Source organism: Aspergillus tubingensis (assembly GCF_013340325.1).
Source record: "Aspergillus tubingensis WU-2223L DNA, scaffold_7, whole genome shotgun sequence".
In the NCBI taxonomy this organism is placed as follows: Eukaryota; Fungi; Ascomycota; class Eurotiomycetes; order Eurotiales; family Aspergillaceae; genus Aspergillus; species Aspergillus tubingensis.
Window position 1 is genome coordinate 3,407,257 of NW_023336281.1, and position 24,881 is coordinate 3,432,137.

General features: G+C 49.4%; 5 protein-coding genes across 5 annotated transcripts; 3 read left to right on the forward strand and 2 right to left on the reverse strand.

Moving 5' to 3' along the window:
* Positions 1-259: 259 nt before the first annotated feature.
* Positions 260-1,753, forward strand: AtWU_06085 (CDC73 C-terminal domain-containing protein; the record flags this gene model as incomplete). Its single annotated transcript, XM_035501195.1, has 2 exons — positions 260-946; positions 1,013-1,753. 2 exons carry the CDS (start codon positions 260-262, stop codon positions 1,751-1,753), a joined length of 1,428 nt encoding a protein of 475 aa, XP_035357088.1.
* Positions 1,754-4,385: 2,632 nt separating this feature from the next.
* On the reverse strand, positions 4,386-6,793 carry flbA (developmental regulator FlbA; the record flags this gene model as incomplete). Its single annotated transcript, XM_035501196.1, has 4 exons — positions 4,386-4,532; positions 4,586-4,773; positions 4,832-5,960; positions 6,071-6,793. 4 exons carry the CDS (start codon positions 6,791-6,793, stop codon positions 4,386-4,388), a joined length of 2,187 nt encoding a protein of 728 aa, XP_035357089.1.
* Positions 6,794-15,961: 9,168 nt separating this feature from the next.
* On the forward strand, positions 15,962-16,945 carry AtWU_06087 (uncharacterized protein; the record flags this gene model as incomplete). The annotated part of the gene is made up of 4 exons (XM_035501197.1): positions 15,962-16,076; positions 16,169-16,239; positions 16,288-16,409; positions 16,468-16,945. The coding sequence occupies 4 exons, from the start codon at positions 15,962-15,964 to the stop codon at positions 16,943-16,945; spliced, it is 786 nt and encodes a 261-aa protein (XP_035357090.1).
* A 3,794-nt stretch (positions 16,946-20,739) lies between these two features.
* AtWU_06088 (origin recognition complex subunit 4) lies at positions 20,740-23,021 on the reverse strand (the record flags this gene model as incomplete). Its single annotated transcript, XM_035501198.1, has 2 exons — positions 20,740-21,381; positions 21,453-23,021. The coding sequence occupies 2 exons, from the start codon at positions 23,019-23,021 to the stop codon at positions 20,740-20,742; spliced, it is 2,211 nt and encodes a 736-aa protein (XP_035357091.1).
* A 1,071-nt stretch (positions 23,022-24,092) lies between these two features.
* On the forward strand, positions 24,093-24,659 carry AtWU_06089 (PaaI family thioesterase; the record flags this gene model as incomplete). Its single annotated transcript, XM_035501199.1, has 2 exons — positions 24,093-24,194; positions 24,252-24,659. 2 exons carry the CDS (start codon positions 24,093-24,095, stop codon positions 24,657-24,659), a joined length of 510 nt encoding a protein of 169 aa, XP_035357092.1.
* Positions 24,660-24,881: the final 222 nt, after the last annotated feature.

Consider the following 24,881-nt stretch of genomic DNA (forward strand, 5'->3'; position numbering starts at 1 on the left):
CATTCACCAAACCATAGCAATAATTCAATGCACTAAATAAATTCCTATTCAGAAGTGGTTGGATAAGTTCCGCGCATATAAACATGCTGTACATGGCGGACGAGATCACGTGCACTCCGCAGTTCCTGCGCATCTCGAAAGCTACGAGTAACACCTCCCCCAACCTCATCCATTGCTCAACTTTCAGCACACAATTTCAAACTCCCGGAGCGGTAGCATCATCTACCAGTCCTCCACATCCATATTCACACCCGCCACAATGGCCACCGATCCCTCCCTGCAAGATCCTCTCCTCTCGCTCCGTCGCGCCATCGCGGCCGGCAACCTCCCCACGCCAACAACCTCCAGCGACCTCTCCGACCAGAATGCGACCGACGACCTCGCAAAAGCCACCCATCTCTACTTCCAACATCCCCTCCCACAAACAATCCCCCTCACAACACCTACCCGCTTCGTCTCCAGCTCCTCCGACTCCGCCGTCGACCTCCGCAGTATCTTCTTCGCGTGGCAGAAGAAAGATGTCGCTATTCCAGAGTACATTGCCTCCGCGCAGGAGCTCAATGAATCGCTAAAGCAGAAGGAGCGCAAGGAAGGCGAGGAGGAGGAGAAAGTTCAGAACCTCGTTTTCGTCGAGCGCTTGGATCTCCTGACTTGGTTGGAAGGCGCGTCTGATGAGAGTGAATATATCAAGCCGTTGGAGGGTGCCGCTGCTGCGGCTGCCGCCGCGGCTTCGGCTGCTGCTCAGGCGCAGGCGTCGGCGAATATTGCTTCCGGGGCTGCGGGTGGTGTTTCTGCTGTGCCGAGTGGTGCTCCTGGGGGTGGTAGTGCCGCGCAGACTCAGCAGGGTAAGGCGGCTAAGGTCATCGATCCTAGGTTGCAGGAGATTTATAATGGGGAGCGCAAGATGGGGGATCGGAATAGTGTGCTACGGGGAATCAAGCCGACGGTAGGTTCATGCAGTGGGAGAGAAGGGAAGGCTATATACACAGTGTGCTAATAGGGATCATTGTAGGACTTCTCTCACGTCCGCAAAACCGCCGAATCCATGCTCGGACGCAACCGCTCACGACCGGGACAATACCCTGCTGGTGTGAAAGCCGGCAGCAAGCCGCAATCCATGGTGGTGCCGTCGCCGTCGGCCGGTCTGTCCCAGCCACGCAAGGCAAGCAAGACGCAAGATCCCATCATTCTCCTCTCGCCCTCGGCCTCATCGCTCATCCGCATGTCCAACGTGCGCTCCTTCCTACAGGATGGCGTCTTCATCCCTCCCGATCACCCTACTCTTTCCATGTCCAACTCCAATATCCTCTACATCTCCCGCCCGCTCCGCATGCACTCGGATCCGTCCAGCTCCTCTCTCCGCCCCGGTGGTGGCAGCTCCTCGCAGGTCACGTCCCGGAAACCTACACGCTTCATTCTGGTCGATAGCACAGCCAACTTCCGGCCGGACTACTGGCAGCGTCTGGTTGCCGTTTTCACGACGGGTCAGACCTGGCAGTTCAAGTCATACAAGTGGTCCTCGCCGCCGGAGCTCTTCAAGCATGCCACAGGTGTGTATGTCGGATGGCGTGGAGAGGATATCCCTCGGGAAGTGAAGAGCTGGGGCCGAGGCGTGCAGAGCTATGCAGTCGAGCGCTGGGACGAGAAGGGAGGAGTCCACGGAGCGGGCCGGTGGCGTGATCGGGAAGTGGTTGAGGGGATCTGGACGGCGATTGAAGAGGGAATGAGACTCCGAGGCTGGGGATCAAAGTAGAAACTACCCACCGTGTGCGTGTGCGTGTGTCATGTTTCACTGTTCCCTCCTCTCATCATCCCCCCAATCCCAAAATTAGACCTATCGGTCCGTGCGAACAGGAGCAGCAATGATGAGAGATAATTCGAAACACGCATCGTTTCAATCATCGAACACTCTTTACTCTTTGCAGTTTGCCCTCCGTCAAACTTTATGCCTTCGCGCCGAACGGACCCATTCTATTGGTTCCTACAGGATCCTGTATCAATACCACCTATCCACCTACCTACCTCCTGGCAGACTCAGCTCTGCCAGTAAACCCGCAAGACCAACAGCAGAAGAAGAACCCAAGAAAAGAAAGAAACATGCCCCCTGACAATGAAATGGAATGCCATGCCATGCCATATCAGCCCCCAAAAAAGAAAATAAACTCCGATCCTGCTTGGCTCGGAAATTGCGCCCTCCCGAATGCGGAGTTAACTCCGGACATTGGAAACAAGCGAACCCCAGCTACTATGTTGATCATTTTACCTCCATCTCCTTTTCTTTTCCTCTCTTTTTACTTATTGCATATCATGCTAGCTAGCTAGTTAGTTATTTCGTTACATTCGGGTTTTCTTTCACAGGCGTATGTATGTATGTATTGTATCGGTGTCAATTACTTCTTTTGGCGTTGCGTTGCGTTACTTTTCCCCTTTTTACTTTACATTTTCTCTATTATTACTATCTTGTCTATGACATTTGAACTTAAACAAACTTTGGCTATAAATGGTATATCTTTACAATTTACATAGAGGTACCTCACTTCGCTAGTATCTAGATCCTACTGTCTAATTCTATTCAGTTCTATTAATATCAATGATTACTACAATACATACTTCGTAGTAGTAAGTACCCTTCCACGTCTTCATCACTGGTACTTATTGCTTGTACTCCATAGATAATGAATAACCTGGTCTTCTGCTAATGTATAAACTAGCAGATACATACATGCACACATGCAATAGATACTAGATAGGTATTTGACCTACACCTCTGAAAAATAGAGCAAAGAATAAAAGCAAAGAAAAAGCAAATATGCCCGTCAATACACACACCACACCACAACACACCACAGCCAAGCATCCAGCGAACTACCTACCCATATAGGTTTGGCACTACCTCCAGATTCATACCTTAACTCATGAATGTAATTCCTGTTAGTGTCAAGCTAGTAGTAGGCATGTATGTCAGTCACATGGCCCCCATATTCAATGTTCACATCATCTCGTGTTTAACTTAAACCACGTGTCAGCCATGTGCGTGCGCTGCGCTGCGCAGCCAGTTACAGCTTACCCTTTTTTTTTCTGTACTAGGTATGTATGTATGTGTGTGTGTATGCATGTAAGATTTGTATGTATGGTAATATTTACTACTTTAGTATAGTATAGTGACAGGTATACTAGTAGCGAATGTCTGATCGATGAATACGAGATCTGGCAGTTTGGGGTCGGAGGGAGTCGAATTGATTGCCTTTTTGGGTGCTAGTTAGTTAGTACCTTAGTTACTCCGTAGTTGGGTATCTGGGCTGGGCTGCGTCGGGTACTAAGTACTAAGTATTGAAGTGCGGAGAAGGGTTCGTTGATCTACTTATCTTATGTCTACTGAATACGGATGTTCTGATTGTTGCCTAAAGTGCCAGTGGAAGTAGATCATGTCTTTGAATATTTATTTCTTTATTTCTGTTCTTTAAATTTCTCTGATCGCGAGAGGACATCCCTCGCATATTCAATCAGGTAGATAGGTTTAAAAGGAAAAAGCCACACTCGCTGTACCCTGAAAATGCAAATCAAAATGCGCGTATCCATGCTCGATGCAGGGGACGTATGACAACATACACATCAACTCGGAACAAAGGAAATAACATATATAGGAAAGAGGAAAAGAAGACCGGAAGAAAGAGAGATGAAAAAGGAAATCTTGAGAGGAAAAATCATGCGGATATGATGCAAACAAGAAAGGGGAAAAGAACCGAGTACTAAAACGCCTCTCTAATGCTGGAATACTTCTCGTGTTTCAGCCTTTCTCCTCTTCAGTCTCCGTCCATGCGTCACGGTTCACAGATGTATAAAAGGAAATTAGAAAAAAGAAAACGAAACAGGGGGGAGAAAAGGAATCGGTGTATTAAAATGGTTCAGTTCCGGCATCTCTATCACATGATCCATAGATCGTAACGTCTGTCATTGGTCGTGCGGACTTGGTAACCCCATGAAATGCCCTGTCGTCAATAACAAGCGGCGTGGGCGGGGACCAAGCGGCAATTGAAGAGAAAGAGATTATAGAAACGGGAGAGCGTTCGTATCGGAGACGCATAACGTGTATCATGTCGTGTCAGGAGGTTTGGGAGTGCTCCCAAGCTTTTGGTGGGAAGGATGTGTTGGCTAGACCGGTGCCTAGTCGACATTGGACTGGCAACTCAGATCAAGCCAAGAAGTAAAATCATGTTCAAGTCGTTCCGTCAATTAACACCGCGCTGTGCAGTAAGAGTGTGTTTCATCTTGGATCGGCGAAGTCCGAGTGCAAGCCACGTGCCGTCAGATCTTTTAGTAATCACCAAGGTGAAGGCCTGTTCGGACAGGAATGGGATCCCTGCATGACACACATGCTGCCCCTATCATGACCGTGCTGAGCGGCTCGCCGAGCGCTCCGGAACTGGAGCAGGCGTGGGAGAGTAAGCCCGGGGGGCACCAATCAGGTCAACGTCATGTTCCTGAAGGATGCTGGCACACTTCGGATCACGCAGAAACTTGGGAACGGAGTCCTATTGCGGGTTAGCTTTTGCCGCTGGTACAAATTGTGACAAGGTGAACTTACACTTGACATCAGCTTAAAGACCGAGGTCTGAGCCATCTCAAACAGATGCACCACCTCCTGCAGACTCTTAAGCATCGACTCATCGTCGCCCACGGCCTTGGTCATGCGGCTTGCCAGGCTGTTGCGCAGCGCGTGATCGATGTTGAGTTCGCAAGGGGATCCCGGTGCCAGGAACGCATTGTAGAGACCTATTCAGGTTCATTAGTTACTAGTCGCAAAAGAATCATTGTCATTGAGAGCGCTTACCATATGCTGCAGCCAGTGTCTCACGGACAGCATCCGGCTTCCTGAATGTGCCCAACTTCTCTGCCTTGTGGTAGGCTGAAGTGAATTCAGACACGTCGAGGTAGAACGACAGGTTCTCCTCACAGAGGGAAAAGCGAAGGAACTCGCGGAACAGGAGTCGTAGGGCAGGGTCGTGAAGAATGTGGTTCAAACGGGCATTGTTGGAGTCCTTCGGGATGCCACGATTGTCGTACATGGTGGTTTCACGAGACTTATCCCGTGCGATCCACCCGCAAACTCGCTGACCCCGGTCCGTGATGCCGTAGATCGCATTCTTCGAAGGCTGGAACGCAACTATCGAGTCATCTGGTTGGTTGATGAAGCGGTCTTCCTGCAGCATCGTAATCAAGCCGTACTTGACGAAAAGCTCGGCAATGAGAACGGTCTCACGGCGCTCAATTGTGGTGGAACAATCCATCAACCAATCGACCGCGGCTTTTCCGGTGAACGTGTTGATGACGATCTTGTCGTTGATCTTGCGCTCCTTCGCCATCTTCACACCAACCAAGCCGTTCGAGTAATCACTCAGGGAATCCGAATCTGAAGTAGAGATGCTGCTCTTCACGTTGGGACCATCCTGCCCCGCAAACCGGCGGAAGATGACCTCAATAGTCGCTCGATCGTGTGACAGCTTGTCTGTATCGGTATCGCGCTCCAGGTTGACCAATTGCATCGTGTTGCGGGGCGACTCCAGCACGTCAATCACATGGCGGGCAGTGATACCGTTCCTCTGGCAGAATCTTTGCAAGATATTGATTCCCTTCGGCGTAAGCTGGTACAAGGCGCCCTTCAACGGAAATATTTGTGCCGATTTGCCATCCACGGCCTCGATGAAGCGGGCATCGACAAAACGCTGGCATACTGAACGAGCCATTTCCTTGGCCATGGAAAAGGTGGTAGTCGTTGTGGTTGTAACGATACGCGAAGGATCTTTAGGGTCGGGCATACGGTTCGACTGGGAGAACTTGAGAGAGCCGAGATTGTTGATGGCTTCTTCCGAGGTAAAGGAGTGGTCATATTTCGTAAACCGCACACGATGCGAATCCAGTTTCAAGCTGACCATCAATGTCGAGAATAAGTCCATGAAATCCTAACAAAGAGACCACTTGTGTTAACAATTACCGCCCTTGAGTATAATCCCAGACATCTCTTTACTTCTCGCCCTGTCGGCCACTTTAGCGCACAATTGGGTCACCTTACCTTTGTGAAAGGACGGTCATCCTCCGTCATACGCAATAACCGCGAGGATGTTTGATGCATCTTGGCGGGAGATACGGTAGGTCCGACTTCGGGTAGTTGCTCAAGTGGGGACGGGGCACGCTGGAGGGTGTAACGGCGCCTCTCAACAGAACTGGTCTGTTGTTCAACCACGGCCGGGGAAGAACGGCTAGTAGCGGCGTCGAAGGGCGCGGGACTGGACCGTTCACTACTGGCGCTACCGTCCGACAATGGCGGAGTTAACGGCGTGGCACCTGGCGCTTCGCTGACGCTGACCTGCGAGGCCTTGCGCGAATGTTTCGACAGGCTTCCCGATGAGGCAGAGGAGCGGAGGGGGTAATTCGGCGCTCCTATGGAGGAAAGGTTCGCAAGGGCGTTGGAAGTCTTTTCACGAGCTAACGCAGCGAATGAACGGCGATTGCGACGTGAAATGGATCCAATTACTGAGCCTGTGAATCCGGTTGGGGTGTTGTTGGTGGTGGTGGTGGTGGTGGTGGTGGTAGTAGTGGCGGGTTGAGAGGGGGCGACAACAGCGGAGGGTGCGGAGTTGTGCTGTAGGGAGGGAGCGGAAGCAGTACGAGGGCGAGTTTCAACCGGGGAGGTAGAGACCGGGATAGGATCAACAGATGGGGGAGATTGAGAGTAAAGAAGGTGAGAGGAAGGAGGAGAGTCTTGGTCAAGATGAGCGGAGGATATGGTTGGCATTGAATAGTGCGAACCAAGACGGAGTGGGAGAAAAGAGAAGAGGGGGGGCTTTGTATGTATGTATGGGTATGGGTATGGGTATGGGCAAAAAAAAAATTGGGTAAAAAAATATTTCCAAAAGGGTGAAAGAGGGTCAAGGGAGAAAAAAAAAAAAAAAAAAAAAAAAGAAAAGGAAAAAAAAAAAAGATAGGTGGAGGGGTGGGTGTATGTATGGATAAGGGAAATCAGAGAAGGGAAAATAAAATAATAATGAAATAAAACACGAGGTAAAATTCCACTTTGAGTGAAGGAAAGTCTTGACCCAAAATTCAAAGTCGGTTTGGAAACAGACCCAGGAAAAATTGGGAAAAGGGCAACGGCAGAAAATGGGAAGAAAAAAAAAAAAAAATTCAGGGAAAAAAAAAATTGTAAGAAAATGGAAAATGGAATAAAATCAAACTCAATGACGAAAAGAGCAAGCGGGGAATTTGGGTAGAGTGTTAGTCAGGTATTTGTACAAACAGTAAGTGACTTAACAAACTGTTTGACTTCTTAGAAGTTGGAGTACGATCTGAAGTGGTTTTTTGGTACAGGGTGGATGCTACCGGATGGATCCCTTACAGCGAGTGAGCGAGAGAGAGAGAGAGAGAGAGAGGGTGAGAGAGTGTGAGAGAGCGAGAGAGGAGCAGAGGCAGCGGAAAGAATGAGAAGGGAAGGGAAGGGAAAAGAGGGAAAGATGAGCAGAAAGCCAAGTGAACAGCGGCTGCTCAAGAGGGTCTCCAGGGGCGTGAAGAATCAGGCCTGTCATTCTTGACCCACTGTGCACGCGGACGGTTTCATGCACCAGACAACGTGGGCCAAGGGCAAAGGTGGACGGATCGTCCTTTGGGGCGATCAGAGGTCGGCTTCCCTGCAGAGTCCGGCAGGGTGGGATGGGTGGGATAGGATGGGATGGTACGGGTATTGCCCTCCGGAAAGGCTACCTTGGGTAAGGTAAGGTTCCTACAGGCGACCGCCCCGAACCTGCAGGCCTCTTCCTTAGCCACGCTTCCTTCCTCGTTGATTATTTCTTAAGCGGGTTTGGGGGCCCCTTCTCCGCGTCTGACAGGAAGAAGGGGGCCATATTCAATATGTACAATTGAGTTATAAGTTAATTCTCCTTCTTGCTGCCAGAATTCATCCCTTCCCTGTCATGGTTTGATGCAAGGAGATCCCCGAACGGTGAAGGTAACTTAACCAGGGCCATCTTACTCTCCCGGTCCGTATCCCTGCGTATTGTAATCCCTGTCACATACTGTATCGTTTTCAGAGATACATTACTCTGCTCCGTCTCAACCACTTCCTCCAAAGTGGGCCGGTTTCCAAAACCGCTGGCGTCGGATGATCAGCGAAATCTACGCCTGGGGAGGGTTTCAACCAGATCGCGCTGTGTTCGCTGTATAATAAATCCCCCCCTCATCATCAGACACGCAGCAACGGACTGACTGGTGGATATAATACCCGATATGTATGGAAGAAGGACTGAGCGGTAGATCATATAGGCATAGAGAGCTGTCAGAAGAATTCTGGAGCAAGCAAACAAGTAAATGGCAATAATCATCAGCATGGACCGACTAAGTAGTAAGTGGTAATTGCTGCACCGCAATCGAAGTGATGCGACATTATTGGTTTATCTGCCTTGGGACCATTAGTAATGTGCATCTCAGAAGTTCCCACCGTATCTCTTATCATATGACGAGGAGATATGATTCTGGTAAGCTCGGTTGAGTACTTGAGCATCATCTTCCGAGCCTGAGCTGACAGGTTGTGTACCTGGTCTGTACATACATACATACATCAGGTCAAAGCACGTTTGTCCCTTTCCAGTCAAACGGAACAGGGGCAGATGCGAGCAGGCAAAAAAACGTGGCAGACACGCTTTTGCTCGGTCTGTACACCCAAAGATACCTCCAGGCAGACCAAACAGCAAGCCAGCAGCGCCAAGCCCGTCACGTTACCAAGCACCTTCCTTCTTCAGCAAGCAGGCTTCCATACTGGAGAGACTGCGGCGGCCTTCAAGCAGTAACGATCATCCTTGAGTCATGACCGGAAAATCCCCAAGTCACGGCAGCCAGTCACAGAGTCTCGTAACGAACACTTGCAGGCAGGCTCTTGCCAAATCGGGATTAGACCGCCACTAGTACCAGACTCAAGTTGCTCGCCATTTTTACGCTGGCGAACACCGACTTCCAACCTTTTCCCCACCCCCGACCCAGCCCGGACGACCCATCACCTCATCATCGGCCTTGGGTTTTGGGCCCTGGATGCATTGGGTGCTGCGTTTCGGGCTTTGCTGTTTAGGCTTCACCCAGCGTGCTATCCCCGTCAATGAATTGATACTTTATTCCCCCCCATCTGAACTTTCCTCTCCTTCTTCTCCTTCCCCCCCCCCCCTACACGGGTGATCATAGCCACCAATCATTGCCCATCTATGGCATAGTACGTACTGGTTGGCAGCCTCACAAGCCCCTCTTATCTTTGTTTTCTTGTAGTAAACCTTCCTTTCGCCCACGTGGGTATCCCGCCCGAGCAAAACCTTGTTGGGTTCTGATTCGAACCAAGCGAACCAAGCAATTCCCTGATGCAGATCAGTATTTACGTTGATGTCTGGATTCGTGGCCTCAGGCCCCCTGTCTTCTTAGGGCCTTTTGGGGGAGGGGAGAAGCCACGCGAACGATACATCAATCCCTATCTTCTAGTCTACAGTTGGAGGAGTCAACTTTTCCAGTGTGACAAACGGAACTATTTACAATGCTGCATATGATGAAAGTCTATCGACCAGTCCTAATTCGGTCGGACCAGGTAGCCAGCCATCCAGAGCTGCCAGTAGCAGCGAAACCCCTGCCAGATCACTTCTCAATAATGTGATTGAGCCGATCAAGTTTCAGAATATGCCTACAAAGTACCCTGCCTACGTAGTATCCCAAAAAGAAAAGGGTAAAAGGACCCAGATAGATAGACGCGGTGGAGCAGAACAAACCAGATGGCTTCCCGTGTGGCTGAGTTCTGATGGCACTCGTATTGTTTTATTTACTTCGCGTGGATGAAAACTAACAACAGCCGATGCCTCTTTTCGTTCGCCTTTTTTTTTTTTTTTTTTTACTTCTTGGATGCGTCTCCCGCTCTTCCACGACTCTTCCAGGTGCATTCTTTCCTGCCTTCTGTCCTAACCGAGACCCATGCGGTTCCACGTGGACACACGTGGAGAAAAGCTGGCGGCTGGTTTGGGTTGCTCGGGCGGCTTGGCTGTCGGCCGTTTTGGCCTCGCCCGCCGGTGTGTCTCGCAACTCACATTCCAGAGGGAAACTATGTATCCTCTTTCTCGGGGTCCAAGCCCAATCATCCTCATTTCTTGGACCTGACCGTCCCGTCTTGCGCCAAATCATGGCACTTTTGGTAGTATTTCATTATTTTGGCATCAACCAGGGTGTCAATCGCATGGCTAACTGACAAGCTATTGCTCACAGCAATTCTCCGTGTCCTACTAGTACTGTCGCATCACGTCATAAACCCTGAGAATATGTCTGAAATAGGTAGTAGGTGACTCCGTAAAAGTAGTACCGCTATGACATACATCGAGGATCTGCTGGGGCCTATCCTCCAACCTACTACTAGTTCAACTTTCTCCAGCCCATCTCCAGATCTCTCTCAATGTTGGGACTTGGGACGCCAACAAGGTTCACAAGTGCGGTCCAATTCCTGATTCTCCCTAAAGGGGCCACTAGGGAATTTTAGACCAGGATTACCAATGTACACTGCGGCTACACTGACCACCACCACTACCACAAGTCCCAGTTCAAAATGGGGGCAGCGTCTGAATACGGCTATACAGTAGTAAGCCCTCATCATATACCCAGAGCAGGCTGTCAGTGCGCTTGTCACGACCATTGGCAATCCGCCACAAAGTTAAAAGGGCCCCCCATCGAGCTAAAAGAAACAAAGGAAATGAAGGACAAGGGGCTCAGGAAGAGACGATCCTGCCAACACACAGTTCAATCCTCCTGATCCTTTTCTAATCCTGAGGCTCATCCTAAACCCCCGGACGTCGAAGGTCTGATCGCAGCAGGATTGCGTCTGACGTGCGCCCCAGCCGGCTAGCTACAGCAGCGTAACTCGAAAGGAATGACAATCAATCATCTTCTGGGAATGCTCACGAAATCTTCCGGGCCCAACGTTAGTAGCACCTAACCTCAACCCAGGGCCATCAGCCTAGCGGTCAGATAGTCGACCGTACCAATCATAGTGACCTCCCATGGCGGCTACGTAACCCCTACTTCGTTCTGATGAAGGATTTACGATCAGATCCCCCCCCGGGCAGTAGACAAGGCAATCTATCTCTGTGTATATTCCATTACCCACTCTTGGAATTGTTCTGGTGGCTTTTCTTGCCTATCAAGCTATCAGCAGCAACAGCAGCAGTAGCAAGTGTGTCTCCACCAGAGCAATTGGGGCAACAGGAAGCGGTGAGCCATGAGAAGGAGGGGCTGCAATGGCGCAATTCCCCCGTTTCGGAGCTATCCACACCTTTTTTCCTTTCTTTTTTTTCCTTCTTTGCGCCCGCTCTGGAGCCGTGACCGGACTGGCGGTAAAGAATCTCGGTCACAGACAACAAACTGAAACTCCGTCTGTCGCTGTCATGCTGTCACGTAATCAGTAATGAAGTTTAGATAGCAGCGGTCAGACACTTGTGCCGTGCCCAGACAAGAGAGCAGGTACGGAATATTGCTTTGGTCGTTCGGCTTTATGTGAATTAAAGATAGGTATCTAGGCAACACTAAATACATACTACAGGGTCGTGACAGGGTCCGCGTCAGCCTTTCAATAGTAACAGCAAGCCTTGAAAATAGAACAGAGGGGGCCGGGTCGCCAAATCGGGAAACCTCCATACATATCAGGAGATGGATAGCTTCAAATCCTGCTGCATGACAGTATGTACGGAGTCTTCTGGAGCCTCTCTCCCCCTCTCTCTATCACCCAGGAGACAAACCGAACCAATCCACACGGCCCCAACAAGAACAACAGTCCTTAGCAACTGCGCTACTAGCCGCGACATGCGAAACTCACTATCCAGTTCACGCAGATGGATGATCCCTGTCAGCCGCGTTACTCCTCGCGTGGCGGTCAGGGATCATCCCGTCGGAACGCAAGACAAGGCTGCGTCTAGGCTACTGCTGGGGGGGTCCTTTACTTACTCTACTGGCGATATTCTTGGTGACATTCCTCCTGCCTACAAAGAAAAGTACCAACTTAGCACACCTATATTTGCCGATGTTGTAGCCTCCTGCACGGCGCCAATCGTACTATCTACCACGCCATCCATCCTTGGCTTCCCGTCCATGCGTCCTTTCGCTATAATCGACCAACATTAGTGAGGCGAAATATTCCAGAAGAGTCAGTCGCATTTGGCATGTGGCTTGCGACCGAGTCAGACAATCCTAAGGGCTAGAACCTCAGCTATCGGTGCGCCTCATTCAGCCACATATCAACTTTCTTTTTCTTATCCTTTTCAAATTATACTTTTCAACCTTTTGGCATGGCGTCGTTATGGACCTGTCTAGGTTCAGGGTATGTGTCTATCATAATTTCAGTATGATCTAAGGGGTGGTTGGTGAGTAAACCATCGTCCGTGCTATTCGAAATTAACTTTGGGTCATTCATTATATCCGTCTCTAACCTTGCCATGTATTTACTGTAGATGGGTTATTTTCCAATCGGCCCAGCCAAGCAAACAAATCAGGCAACCTGCCTAACGCGGTCGGATTTTAAATTCTATTTCCTACTGGCATTTCTTCAGCAATCTGCCACAAACCCTTGGCGCAATATTGACTTGACAGCTGAAACATACCAGTCGGTATTCGTATATCTCTCTTGGCACAAAACATTCATCCAAGTATACTTGGAAGCCTTGGATGGAAGTAACTACGCTAGGATCTATACAGGCAATACCCCGATAATAGCCGACATCAACACACGGCAGTTGGACGATCAAACCTACCTGCCTAGCTCTAGACTTCTATCCTATCTATCTACCAAGATATCAACAGCCACACAATACTCAGACAAATACGAGCAACGCCTCCATCATTTCCATATCAGCTGATTCGCCACTAAATCTATTCCTATTCAGCCTAAATCAGCAGGCTTGTGCTCAGTCCGCTTTCTTTTTGATCCATCTTCATCCATTCTAATGCAGAATAGGTAGCAGCTACTAACTAGCTACGGAGTATAGTTAGTGAGTTAATATGGATCTATCTAACCGTAGCTAGTACGTAAAGTCTGCAAAGCACCTACCCTCCTACCTAATAGAGTGACCTGCAGACTAGTGGAGCGATAGCTATCTTTAATATAGGTTGTAGTTTAGATACTCCATAGCAGCAGCTATCACTACTATATACAGTATGTTAATAGACAACTGAGTTGCTACTCTATCACGCCCCATCACTAAGCTACTTAACTACATACTGTTACTTCGATTATTTAGTTGACCGGAGAACCAGATACCCGGTCTACTACTATCCTAACCGGTCTATGGATCTACAATTACATAACAAACAAGTCCTCTCTTTCTTTCTCTCTCTCTCTCTGTTACCTTACTCAATATAACGAAACATAACACAAGTAACAAAACACATACCTCAACCAAAACCAAATCCATACCCTTATCAGCCACCAAACCCCATCTACACGAACGAACAAGGAAAATGTTCCAGAATGTGACTCATACGTCATTCCCGAACATTCACACCCATACCTCGGCTGAAACCTCTACACCATTACCTAGTTCTCCATCCTGAAATCACCCGAACCAAGGTACGACCCCTCCCTCACACCCTGATCCATACATAGAAAATTCCCAATACCGAAACAACCCGGAAACACAAAAACCAGAGAGAGAAAAGAGAAAAGCGGTCAGAGAGTTCACGCGGTTCCAGCGCGGTGGAGTAAGTAAAGTCTTGGCAGCGGGTTGAGGACAGAGGGAAAAAAAGGTGGGGGTTATATTACAGTGTATTTATTTCGCTGAATCAGTTGATTTGTTGTATTTTTGTATGTTTCGGATTTCAAGAATTTGGAACCAACGGAAGAATAAACCCTCTCTTTTTTTTTTGTCCACTTGCTGGTGGGTAGGTAGTAGTAGGTATCCATCCCACATGGAAGAAAAGAGTAAATGGTCGGTACTCCGTACACGGTTTTGTTCTGGAGTATTCTCGGGCGCGGGTGTGTACGCCACGTGGGTTTTTTGTGGTGATACACATCCATACTTTTTCATGCTTCCAGAATTATAATTTTTTTTTTTTCTTTTTTTGTTTTCTCTTTTGGTTTCCACTCTTACGAGACGAGCGGAGAGGTCATATGACGAATATTTAGTTACAGTAGGTACCATGTAACTAAGTATGGAAGGGCGCAAGTGTCGTCATTATGGGGCATGGAAAAATTTTCCCTCATATGCGGTTTTACCATTCTTCTGTTGGTGGGTTTTCGGGTTTGGAGGTTAGGGTTGGACTCTGGTGTGTTTGTCTATCTACTCACACAATCTATCTAATATCTATCTGCCCATTAGCCCGTTAGTAGTAGTACTATCTAGTGTGTGTGTTTGTGCACCGCTTAGGAGACTGCGTTAACTTTCCTTAGTGTAAGTTCAAGATAGTGTCTGGGCAATATGTAGGGGGCGGGATATTCCGCTGCCGCGGGTTTTAAAGTTCGCACTTAGAGTTTGCTTGATATGAGCATGTCTTAATTCTACGGAGTATCTAGTACAGTGATAGTCTAGCCTGGACACCTTGATGAACTGTATCTTGATGGCTGGAAGCCCCTGGAATTTCTCGACCTTGGTTTGTGGCTGATAGTTGAAAATAGTAGCAATTGGCGACGGACCCCCTGAACCAACATCAGGGTACTTCGTAAGTTTGATGTCTATTGGATTACGGGAGTGTCGGCTGAGAAAGACCTGTTTGTTTCAGCTGCTAGAGCTGAAAGTGTGGTTGGGAAGGCATCCTTTCGGCTTCCGGCATTTATGATCCTTCTAGAATCATTTCTCCAGGGGAAGGGGGGTATGGGATGAACTATTTTAGGAGGATAGTTTATCTGGGGCAATGGAATGGGATGGGATGTGAATCCTGTTGGGCACAGGGAGACACGCTACATTGTACTACTGTGCTGTTAGTATCGGCTGCGCCAGATATCTGGAACGATAGTAAGCACTTGGGGGTTTTTCTAGAAGGAAGTTGTTGGAAGGGCTAAAATCCAGCAGGATTGCATGTCTAATCCAACTTACCATCATGGCGGGAGATGTTATTAACTTACGTAGCATGTACGCACTGTTCCTGCATCGTGCAGTAGTTCGGTGGCGAAAGAAGCCCAGCTGAAGCTTCTAGAGCGGTCACTAGTCTTGTATACTACTACAGTTTACCAGGATCGGACGACGCCGATGTCCATTCAGTTCACCAAGCTTTTTTTTTTCCTGATTTTATTTTACTTTTTTTTCGACAATTTTCCCCTTTTACCTCCAATCGCACCATATTACCTACCTGAGTAGTTGAGATGCTTTCGCCCCTACGTCGCAATTTTCGATCGGCTGGGGATCTACAAGTCCGCAAAAACTCAAAGACCCATCCGTCAACAACGTGTTCCTTCCCAAGCAAGTATATCCTCCCTCCAGGACGGGAAGCGTATGTGGTTCGCAGGCAGTCCAATTTTTCCGACTGTTGGTCCTCCGATCTGCCGATCAATGGAAACCGTAGAAGGAATATGAGATCACAAGAAAATCATACGGTGTTCCCCGTTGGAGAAAAGAGAAACTAGTGAGGCTGTATCCACGGTTGAGTTAATTGAGTTAATCTACTCCTGGGGCGCTATTGCTTGGTGGTTCTTTGTTTCGGGGCTGGTGGGACGCCGATGGATGCGCTAGAAGGATTCTGGAAGACTTCTGGAAAACGCTAGAAGGAGTCGGTCGGTTGGGGGTTGCTGGTCACCCCCACTCTTTCCATGTGTAAGACTTTTCCCTGTCCTTTTTTTCTTTTTCTCTTGTGTAAGTTGTTGGGTGAGGCTAGGGATTCGTACCTATCTGAGGTAAGTTAGCGACGGATCACACGGTGTACATCGGACTTTCCGGCATTTGTCTTGGGGGGCGCATGGTTGATTCACCGTATTTGTATGATGAATCCACAGGCCCCCGGATATGATGGGGGTGACGGGCTAAGGATTTACGGGAATACGGATTGGGTAAGCTGGGCGCTGGGGGCGGCCGGGCTCAAGGTTTACCGCTTAAGTGAGGAAGGGGGCGGAGATAAGTTAAACCGCATACATGTCACTTTCTGTCTAGTTTTGTCTTGTCTTGGAACTTTGCTAAATTGTCTTCAGACTATTCTATTCTTTTCCAAAGCAGGGTCCCGGGGAAATTGTCCGACTCCGGCGTCCAGCTACTAAAGGGCGTGAATTGGGGCCATGGCGGCCGATATCGTCGCGCGAAAATCGATTAGTCAGAAGCAAAACTCTCCGAGGGTCAACAGGCTCTCTGCCTGAGTCGGTCAGTTCCAGGAGACGAGACGCACGTGGAGGATCTTCCGGGAGGCGGCCAATCGAACCTTGAGCGTTACATTGCGTATGAGAGGGAAACGGTATGGACTAGTCTCGTACAGACAATTACTTACCGCCTAAAGCGGCCAAGCCACTTACCGAAAACTGAAAATAAGGCGAGAAAAAGGCCCCAAAAGGATGTCGGAGTCGGAGGCGGAAAGAGCCGGAGTCGGAGCCGGAGCGGGGGGCCCTGCTTCAGGCCAACTTCAGGCCATCTTCCTTCGGGCCAACCTAATGCGCTGCTACTGCTGTCAGCCTGCGCTGCGATTGGCTGGCTGGTTGTTCTATCTCGTCTTGCTGCTGCTCCTCATCACCATGGCCATCATCATCGTCGCTCATGGTGTCTCCATTCCCATGCAGGACTACCTCAGCGCTTCTTCTGCTGAAGAATTGAGATACGCCCGATATGAAATAGGCACACTATACATACCCCTGCCTGTCCTGCCTCAAAACGCAGTTTGGCCCACCATCGGCATAAGTATGTACTATGTCTTCTGCCTTGGCCTCAACCACGCCTTCCTTTCTGCCGCTGCAGAAGCAAGGGGTTACCAGCATGCATGATAACTACACTGGTTCCTATTTGATGCTTTTCTGTGGCAGACGCTGATCCTTGCTCTCCACGCGAAAACTAAACCCAAGGCTTTTTTCCTTGTCGTGGCCCCACCTGACCAGCTTCCAGGGGGGTTTCCCTTCAGCTGTTTCAATGGGCAAATCGTGAATTATGATGCTGATTGCTGACTGGGTGATATGGCGAAGGATAGCCTGTTGTTCCCTTTTCCCACCATCCCGCAATCGGATCTTCTATGCTGTGCGACCTGATCGAAAATGGCTCGGATCACCATCCATCTGCTCACGCTGCCATGCGAAGGGGCAGCCGATTTGATTTCCCACGCGCACACACGCGAGAGACAGACCCGGTCTGCCCCGGATGCTGACTGGGTGCGGCGCGATGATTGAACCGGCGTGACAGGGATCTGTTCGGTTGATTGCATCGTCGGTGCATGGGCCAATGATGCCCATCCCCGACCATTGGGCGAACCCCAGCCGACGAAGTACGAGGCTGGCCGTTAGGTCAACTCTGAACAGTGTGTTTCTCCTGTCTACGGAGCTTACGAAATAGCTTGCTAGGATGTCTACATGTGTATGTGTTTAGCGACTGGAGGTCGCTATTCGGTCCCCTTAGTGTCCGGTTAGCCCAAGCGTGGCTTGGCTTGGACCGGATCATCATCAGCAGCATCAGCAACATACTTTGGGGCGCGGAATATCCCGTCCAGATTACGGAAGCCCATCAATGACATCTTTCTCCGGGGCGCATTACATTAATCTATCTTCTGCCCAAAACATTCAATAATCCCAGACGAACACCTTACGACCGGCAAAACAGGCAGCCTCTCTTCCCGGCTAACCCCGCCGCCGATTCCACTTTGGTCCTGCGCCAGCTCAAGACGGTCATTTCATGCATTAGTGTGCAAGAGACGTGGCCCCGATTCGTCTTAGTTCCCCAGTCGACAGGCGATGGAGATGAGCCAGGATCGCACCAGGATTCGGTTCAGAGCCACGCAGTTGCATCGCCCATACGTACATAATCAATAACGGTGCATTTCGCCCCCATTATTAAGTCTATAGCGTGGTTATATCACAGTTATTTATGCGTGGGCATATACCAGCTCTGTGATATGGACGGGGTGCAAGTGCGGAGTATCGGTCCAGTCCTCCTTCCATAAGGATTACTGTGTCCCATATCACCACTCATACCCAGGGTGACCAAAGGAACCTAATCTCAACCGAGAATTGCCTCTGTCACGCTGATCGACCAGACTACCGCCCATTATTGGCCGGACTTCCGTTCGAACTAGTCCGGCAGCCTCCCTTGCTCACGGCCTGGCGTGGCTAGGGTTGCACAAGGCTGGTCGAGACCACTGGGGAGGGATGATGGCTCATTTCAGCCCAGGCTGCTGGCCAATCTTTGGTCATCCGCGGAGCACTACATGGGCAATGGTGCGTGAATCCCTCCCCTCAGCGTGCCCATGTACCTTGCCTGCCATGAGGAGACGGTGCAGCAGCAGCAGTAGCATCATTCCGGACGCGGGCTGGTTACCCTGCTTTGCCATGAGGTGGTACGTACTAGGCAGTTTGAGCTAAGGCAGCTCTGCCGATTCCCCTCTTTTTTCTGCCACACAGCCTTCAGCCCCGTCTGACACCATCGCGACAATCATCATAACCGTCCGTCACCGCGATCTCACCTACACAGACCACCACAACCCACATACACATCATCTCCATCCCGTCCAATTACCTTTCCCTCCCCCACAGTTGACCCTAGCAGTAGGTACATACCTAGACAGCGACTAGATATGCAGCGGTAGGTCCAGAGCAGCACTCAGCCCCATCTCATATGTGTATCCTTGGCTACCTCACCACTAAAGTTGGTCAACCTAAGTATGACCCCTGTAGACCATCTATCACATCGCAACCCCTCCCAACGGTATCACCCAACCCACCGCACCATTTAGTAGTTACCCCATTAGCACGAATCACATCCTCCATCACCGTTTAGACTGCAGAGTCTATACTAGTCACTACGCATCTTAGCAAAGTCAAGAATGTCAGGCACATCCCTCCATCCATCCACACAGCACTTCTAGTCATCGAGTCATTTACCTGTACTAAGTCGATCACTTTTATTACTTATCCATCCACGCGACCGATCATTCTGCGAATTAACAACGTATCTCGTACAGCCAACCTACTGTATTAATCGGCGATCTTATTGTTTACTAGCTATCGACTACTTGCCTAAATAGTACCTATTTTCCATTGCATAACCATATGCACATAATCAGACCATTGATGTGGATTTGATGATAGTGGACTTACTGACTTTACAATGGTCATTACACTGTAGAATATGCAGATAATGAGGCTGCTAGCGACTTGACATAGCTCTCGCAATGGTGGATCACTACGGAGTAGTAATTGAAATAAATGTTTTCAACTATACTCTATACTATCACATATACACGCAGATTATTCTTATCTTCTATGTAAAACCTACGCTACGATACGGCCACTACAATGATCATTCATTCAGTTCATCATACTAATAAGTACCAATGATTGAGCAACAACCCTCATACATATATACATATATACACAAATACTAATACTCTCAAAGAAAAAAAAGAAAGAGGACCTTCGTACTGACTTCTGTCAATTCAGTCAACATCCGACCAGCTCAGCCACATGTCGTCAATCATTCTACAGTATTATGTATGGATGTTCCGTCAATATTTTCCCGGCCAATCGACCGTATACTATTAGCACTATTCAGACTTATCTCTCCGTTTTCTTTAATACTATTCGAATATATAGATCTCCGTACCTGATAAATTATATAATTCATACATATAAAATCGTCATCCCCCAACAAACCACAGACCATTCTAGACAACTACTAAGTACTTACATAGTGGGAAATTTATCCCACACAACATCTGATACTAGTAACTAAGTAATGAGGGGTAAAATTCTCAAACCCACTGATTATCATCACTACTGCAACTACTAAACACTTAGCCAACATCACTAACTTACTACCCACCTAGTTAGTAACAACAAATCAGACAGTAATTAATATGTTAGTAAGTTAATAAGTTAGTAAGTCAGCAATATAAACCCGACCACCACCTACTACTCAAACAAGTAATAAGCGTCCGCTTATTACCCATGCATATTAACCAGATACTACTACATAATCTGATTCTTTCTATGTGGGGAAGTTGGAATTTAGTATGGTAGTAACTTGTCTAGACCTGACTACTAGACTACACTAGACTATGTCTGTCTAGTTATTCGCTAGGCTAGGCTTTCTGCAAGGTAGATTTCTCTTCCTTTCCCCTCCATCTTGTTCTTTTCTTGTTTTAGTTGTTGGTTGTTGGTCTCTCTCTGCGCCTAGGCAGACGTCTATGTAACTGCTGTCTAGGCAGCTATCATCTTCTATCTAAAGAACGGGAAGGATACTAGGTAGCTACTGCTGCTGCTGCTACTGCTGCCTAGTATAAGGGATAGGCAGATGTATATTTGTTACAAACGATGAGCAAAGTAAGTAACTACCTTCGACCCGTCCGTCCCACCCCCCTCAACTCCTATGTGGAGTAACGGAATGTGCAACATGCAACGTGTGTGTGTGTAAGATTCCTCATCATGCAATGCAACATAGTACCAAGTAAGTTTAGTCTAGACACCCACATATTCCCGTTGTTGAACACAAAAGCAAGCAAGGCTGAGTTCCACCCCTCACCTCACACGGGCAATTCCCTGCACCGTGCAGGCAACATTCTTCTTTTTTTCCTGGCTCAGCCATCCCGCCACCACCGTCCTAATGATCCTCCCGTACCGGCCATCTCGACTACTTCGTCGAAGCTGATTTCCACCCGGAACATCCGTCCGTCTGCTGTGCCACTGCCCCCGCCGACGGGACTGATCAGCCCCCAGCTGACGAGCTTCTCCCATGCCTCGCGCGCCACGTCCCGACCCCAGACCCGTCCCGGAGTGACCGCGGCTCCGGACACTGAGGCTGATGTCTTGGCCGTCGTCAGCAGTCGCACGTACTCTGCGTACGCTGCGGGGAAGGAGAGTGCCAGTGGCGCAGCGCTCTGAAGCTGCGTGGTCTCGAAGCCTGGTTCGTATAGAGCTGCTAGGCGGGTCGCTGCGAGGAGGAGCGAGAGCGGGAGAGATGAGGGACTTGCGGAGGCGGTGGTCGACGCGGAGAATGGGAGAGGGGCAGGGTCCGGGCAGGATAGAAGGTGACTGGTGAAGGTGGTAGCGGTGGGGATCTCCAGGGAAGATGTTCCTTCGGGAGTAGTAGTGAGAGAGTGGGTGCTGTGGTAGAGATCGCTCAGTCCAATCAGAGCACTCGTGAAGAATTCCTTCACGGATTTAGTTTGATGGTATATCCTTCGTAGGTGGGATGCGAACGCCTCGTCGATCCATAGGCCCTGAAATTGCCCACTAGGGTCAGCAAAACGTGGTCTGTGTGGTTATTTGTCGTGCAATGAGGCGCACTTACCTGCAGATAAGCTCTCCATCCTTCCAGTAAGCGACTCCAGCTGTCAGATTGGAGGATGGCTTGCTCTTCGGCATCAGCCAATTCTAGCAGTTCCGAGACTTCCTCGTCTTCCAGGTTGAGTCCGGCGAAGCAGATGTCAGAAAAGGTTTCTAGGGATCGTGGCAGTGGAACGTAGACGTAGCGGTGGCTGAAGCGACTTTTGACTCGCTTCTCCAACATCTCCGTCACATCCACCTTGGTGGTGAGTCCGATCACTGCAATTGGGGCCTTGCGCGCCTGCGCGATATCAAACAAGTTGTACAGCAGTGTTTGACGAGGGTGTGTGACGAACAAATCAAACTCGTCCAGGACAATGATAATGGACTTTGCTGCGGTCGCAGTACCTGATTCATTGGACGGACCGTAGAGCTCCTCTGGGTGCGACAGAAGAGCAAGGAGTGTAGCCATGGTATCAGCGTAGCTGTTAACCTTGCCAGCTTCATCTTCAGTGTTTGTCTCACGGCCAAGCTGACGCCACATTTCGCGGAGCGCCAATCGGTCGTCCGTATGCAGGAAGCCATTAAGACGGACAACGTGGAAGTCATTCTTGTACGACTTTCCCAACGTCGAGATGATCGTCTCAACGATCGCGGTTTTCCCGCTTCCACGAGATCCGAGAAGTAGCATCGAATTACCTTCACCGACAGCGACAGTTTGTTCAATCAGATGATTGACCTTGTGGTACTCAGTCTCGAGCCCTTTCAGTGGCACCCGTCGTTTGCCATTCAGCTTTTGCGTAACATATCCTGTCAGTACCCGCAGCTCCTCCGTCAGACCTTCTTGCACAAGCGCTTGGAGCTTCGCAGCATATTCTGGAAGCGACTCCCCGTTGGCGGCAACGGTCTGCTCAGCGCTGGTCAAGTCATTGTTGACAAGATCCTGCTGTAACTGCATGGACACGAGGTCCTCCAGCCCATCCTGATAATCATCCGGTGTAGGAGACATCTGCGATTCGTCTCGTTTCTTCAACGCATCATCTTTATCCGTCTCGAACCGAACTGTAGCTTTCTTCGACCGCGTCCGTGTCGGCCGTCTTTTCGGTTGCGGAGACGGTTCGTCCTCGTCGTCGTCATCATCGTCGACGACTTCTGCTTCCTCCTCTTCCTCATCGCCCTCTGTTTCCGAAACATATTTGGCCCTGCGAGCGCTCCTCGTCGTTGACCCACTCGCACCTGGGGTAGAAGCATTTCTCCTGCGCGATGGCGTATTCACGACCTCATCTCCGTACCTCTGCGGCGCTTTTCGCTGTCGTCCACTCGACCGTACTCCACCCCTCGTAGGTGTATCTGTAGTTTGTACTTCATCCTCCTTTCCAGTCACAGCGGCGCCCTGCGAAGATCGCCGCCGCTTTGACCTCGAAGTAGCTGGCGTTTCTGGCTCTTCAGCTGCGGGAGATGCAGCTTTCGTCTGTTCAATTGCTGGCGAGACGGGTGCATCTTGGGCGCCCTCGCCCATGGTAATATCCCCATCTTCGTCAATCACTTGTGCGTCCGACACCCTTCTCCTCTTGCTGGCGCGCGGGTCCTTCATTGTGTTGAAATGGGTATTGCGTCGTCGGGGGAGGTCTAGCTGCACCACTCGTGATTGTGGGTACAGCTTCGTAACAGTTGTCTTTTATATCCGGGTATATAATAAGGATAGGTCAATGGCGCTCATAGGAAACATCAGAGGGTGCGGCACTGGAGCGGAGGGATAGATGCGGAGAAGGAAATATTTTTGGACTGCGACCGGGAGTTTCGATAGAATTAGTGGTCGGGATGAGGGAACCGAAGGTTAGGAGATTAATTAGACAAGAATATATATCTTGAATAGATCTGATTATAACCACTGCCAGCTATTCTCATAGACTGGGGTTGGCTCAATGGAAGGATTGTATTGATTGTTGACGGAGAGTCTGAATGGAGTCGGGCCAGGCACGGGTGCCTTTCATGCCTGAGGCAGAAGACATGACGCCAGGTCAGGTGCATGCTCTTCACAGACAGGTTGGAAAGAACGTAATGAAAATACCTACTAGCAACATCTTTCCAAAATCATCACAAGACTGGAAGACTGTCATCTTTACCATCTCCCCGGATATCCTATCCTTGTGAAAGTGGATAAGGATAGGTCCATGACGAACATCCCACCGGTTAGAATCACAAGCATCATGGCATAGCTTGTATATCACGGCCCGAATGCCGAGACGAATAACCACTCTTAAAGGTCCCACCCAAACTATACAATGAAGTGAAAAGGCAAGAAAGTGTTACCAAGAAGGGAACTGACAAGTCAGGGACCTGAGCAGCTATAGCATACTTCCAGGGCGAGTAAGAGGCCCGTACGGACAAGCAGGTTTACGATGTGCCGGCAACCTCGGTTGTTTGGACCCTTATCCAAGGACATCGGACTATGAAGAGATCACCCATGCAACAGAGTAATTAGTATCCTCTTTTCTCGCTCAATAAGCTATAAAAGTAGTTTTCCCCTAGCCCCTTTACATAATTTTCATTATGGCAACCTGACCAAGAAAAAACCACGTGCTCATAATATTAGTCACATACATTCATCCATCGACTGACATCCGCGGCCATGTCTCCGACTATTCCCCAACGAACATCCAAGATGCCAGCACCGAGCGTTCGTCCGCTATCCCAACTGACCCCGTTTGAGCAAACTGTGCACAGCTACTCTACGGGGCCTCCTACATTGGATAAGAACGACGAGGCACGTGCTATATATTAGTTGCCCCATCCGCAAACAGCATCCTAACGATCCGCGCAGGCCTGGGACTTCTTCCCGCACGAATGCAACCTCCGGTTCGAGTCCGCCACGGAGGGTCCCCCGGCTCGCGTCTCGTATCTCCTGAAAGTCATCCCAAAACAATGCAATTACCTCCAGAACCTGCATGGCGGGTGTGCGGCCACCATGGTTGATGTCCTTTCTTCGACGTTACTCATGGCACTATCCAAACCGGGCTTGTATTCTTATGGTGGTGTGAGTCGGAACTTGAAGACTACGTATATCCGGCCAGTGCCCGTGGGGATGGAGATCCGGCTGGTGTGTGAGCTGGTGCATATGGGGAAGCGCATGGCGCTGCTACGGGCCGAGATTCAGAAGTTGGATGGGAGTGTATGTGTCGTGGCTGAACATGATAAGGCGAATACGGATCCCGCCGACACCAAGATCTGAGTTGGCCTTGGCGCATAATGATAGAAAGCAAGTTTTACACTGCAGATGTCTGTTGAGATAGAATTATTCACACGTCAGGTGCACCAGACACCAACTTATCAGGTCAACTGATGTATATGCAGGCCCGACTACTACTTCAAGACGCAAAACCCAAATGAGTGTGCGAGTCCAATAGTGGTATGATTCATGAGCGTAGAGAAAGTCCAAAAGAAATTAGGATGA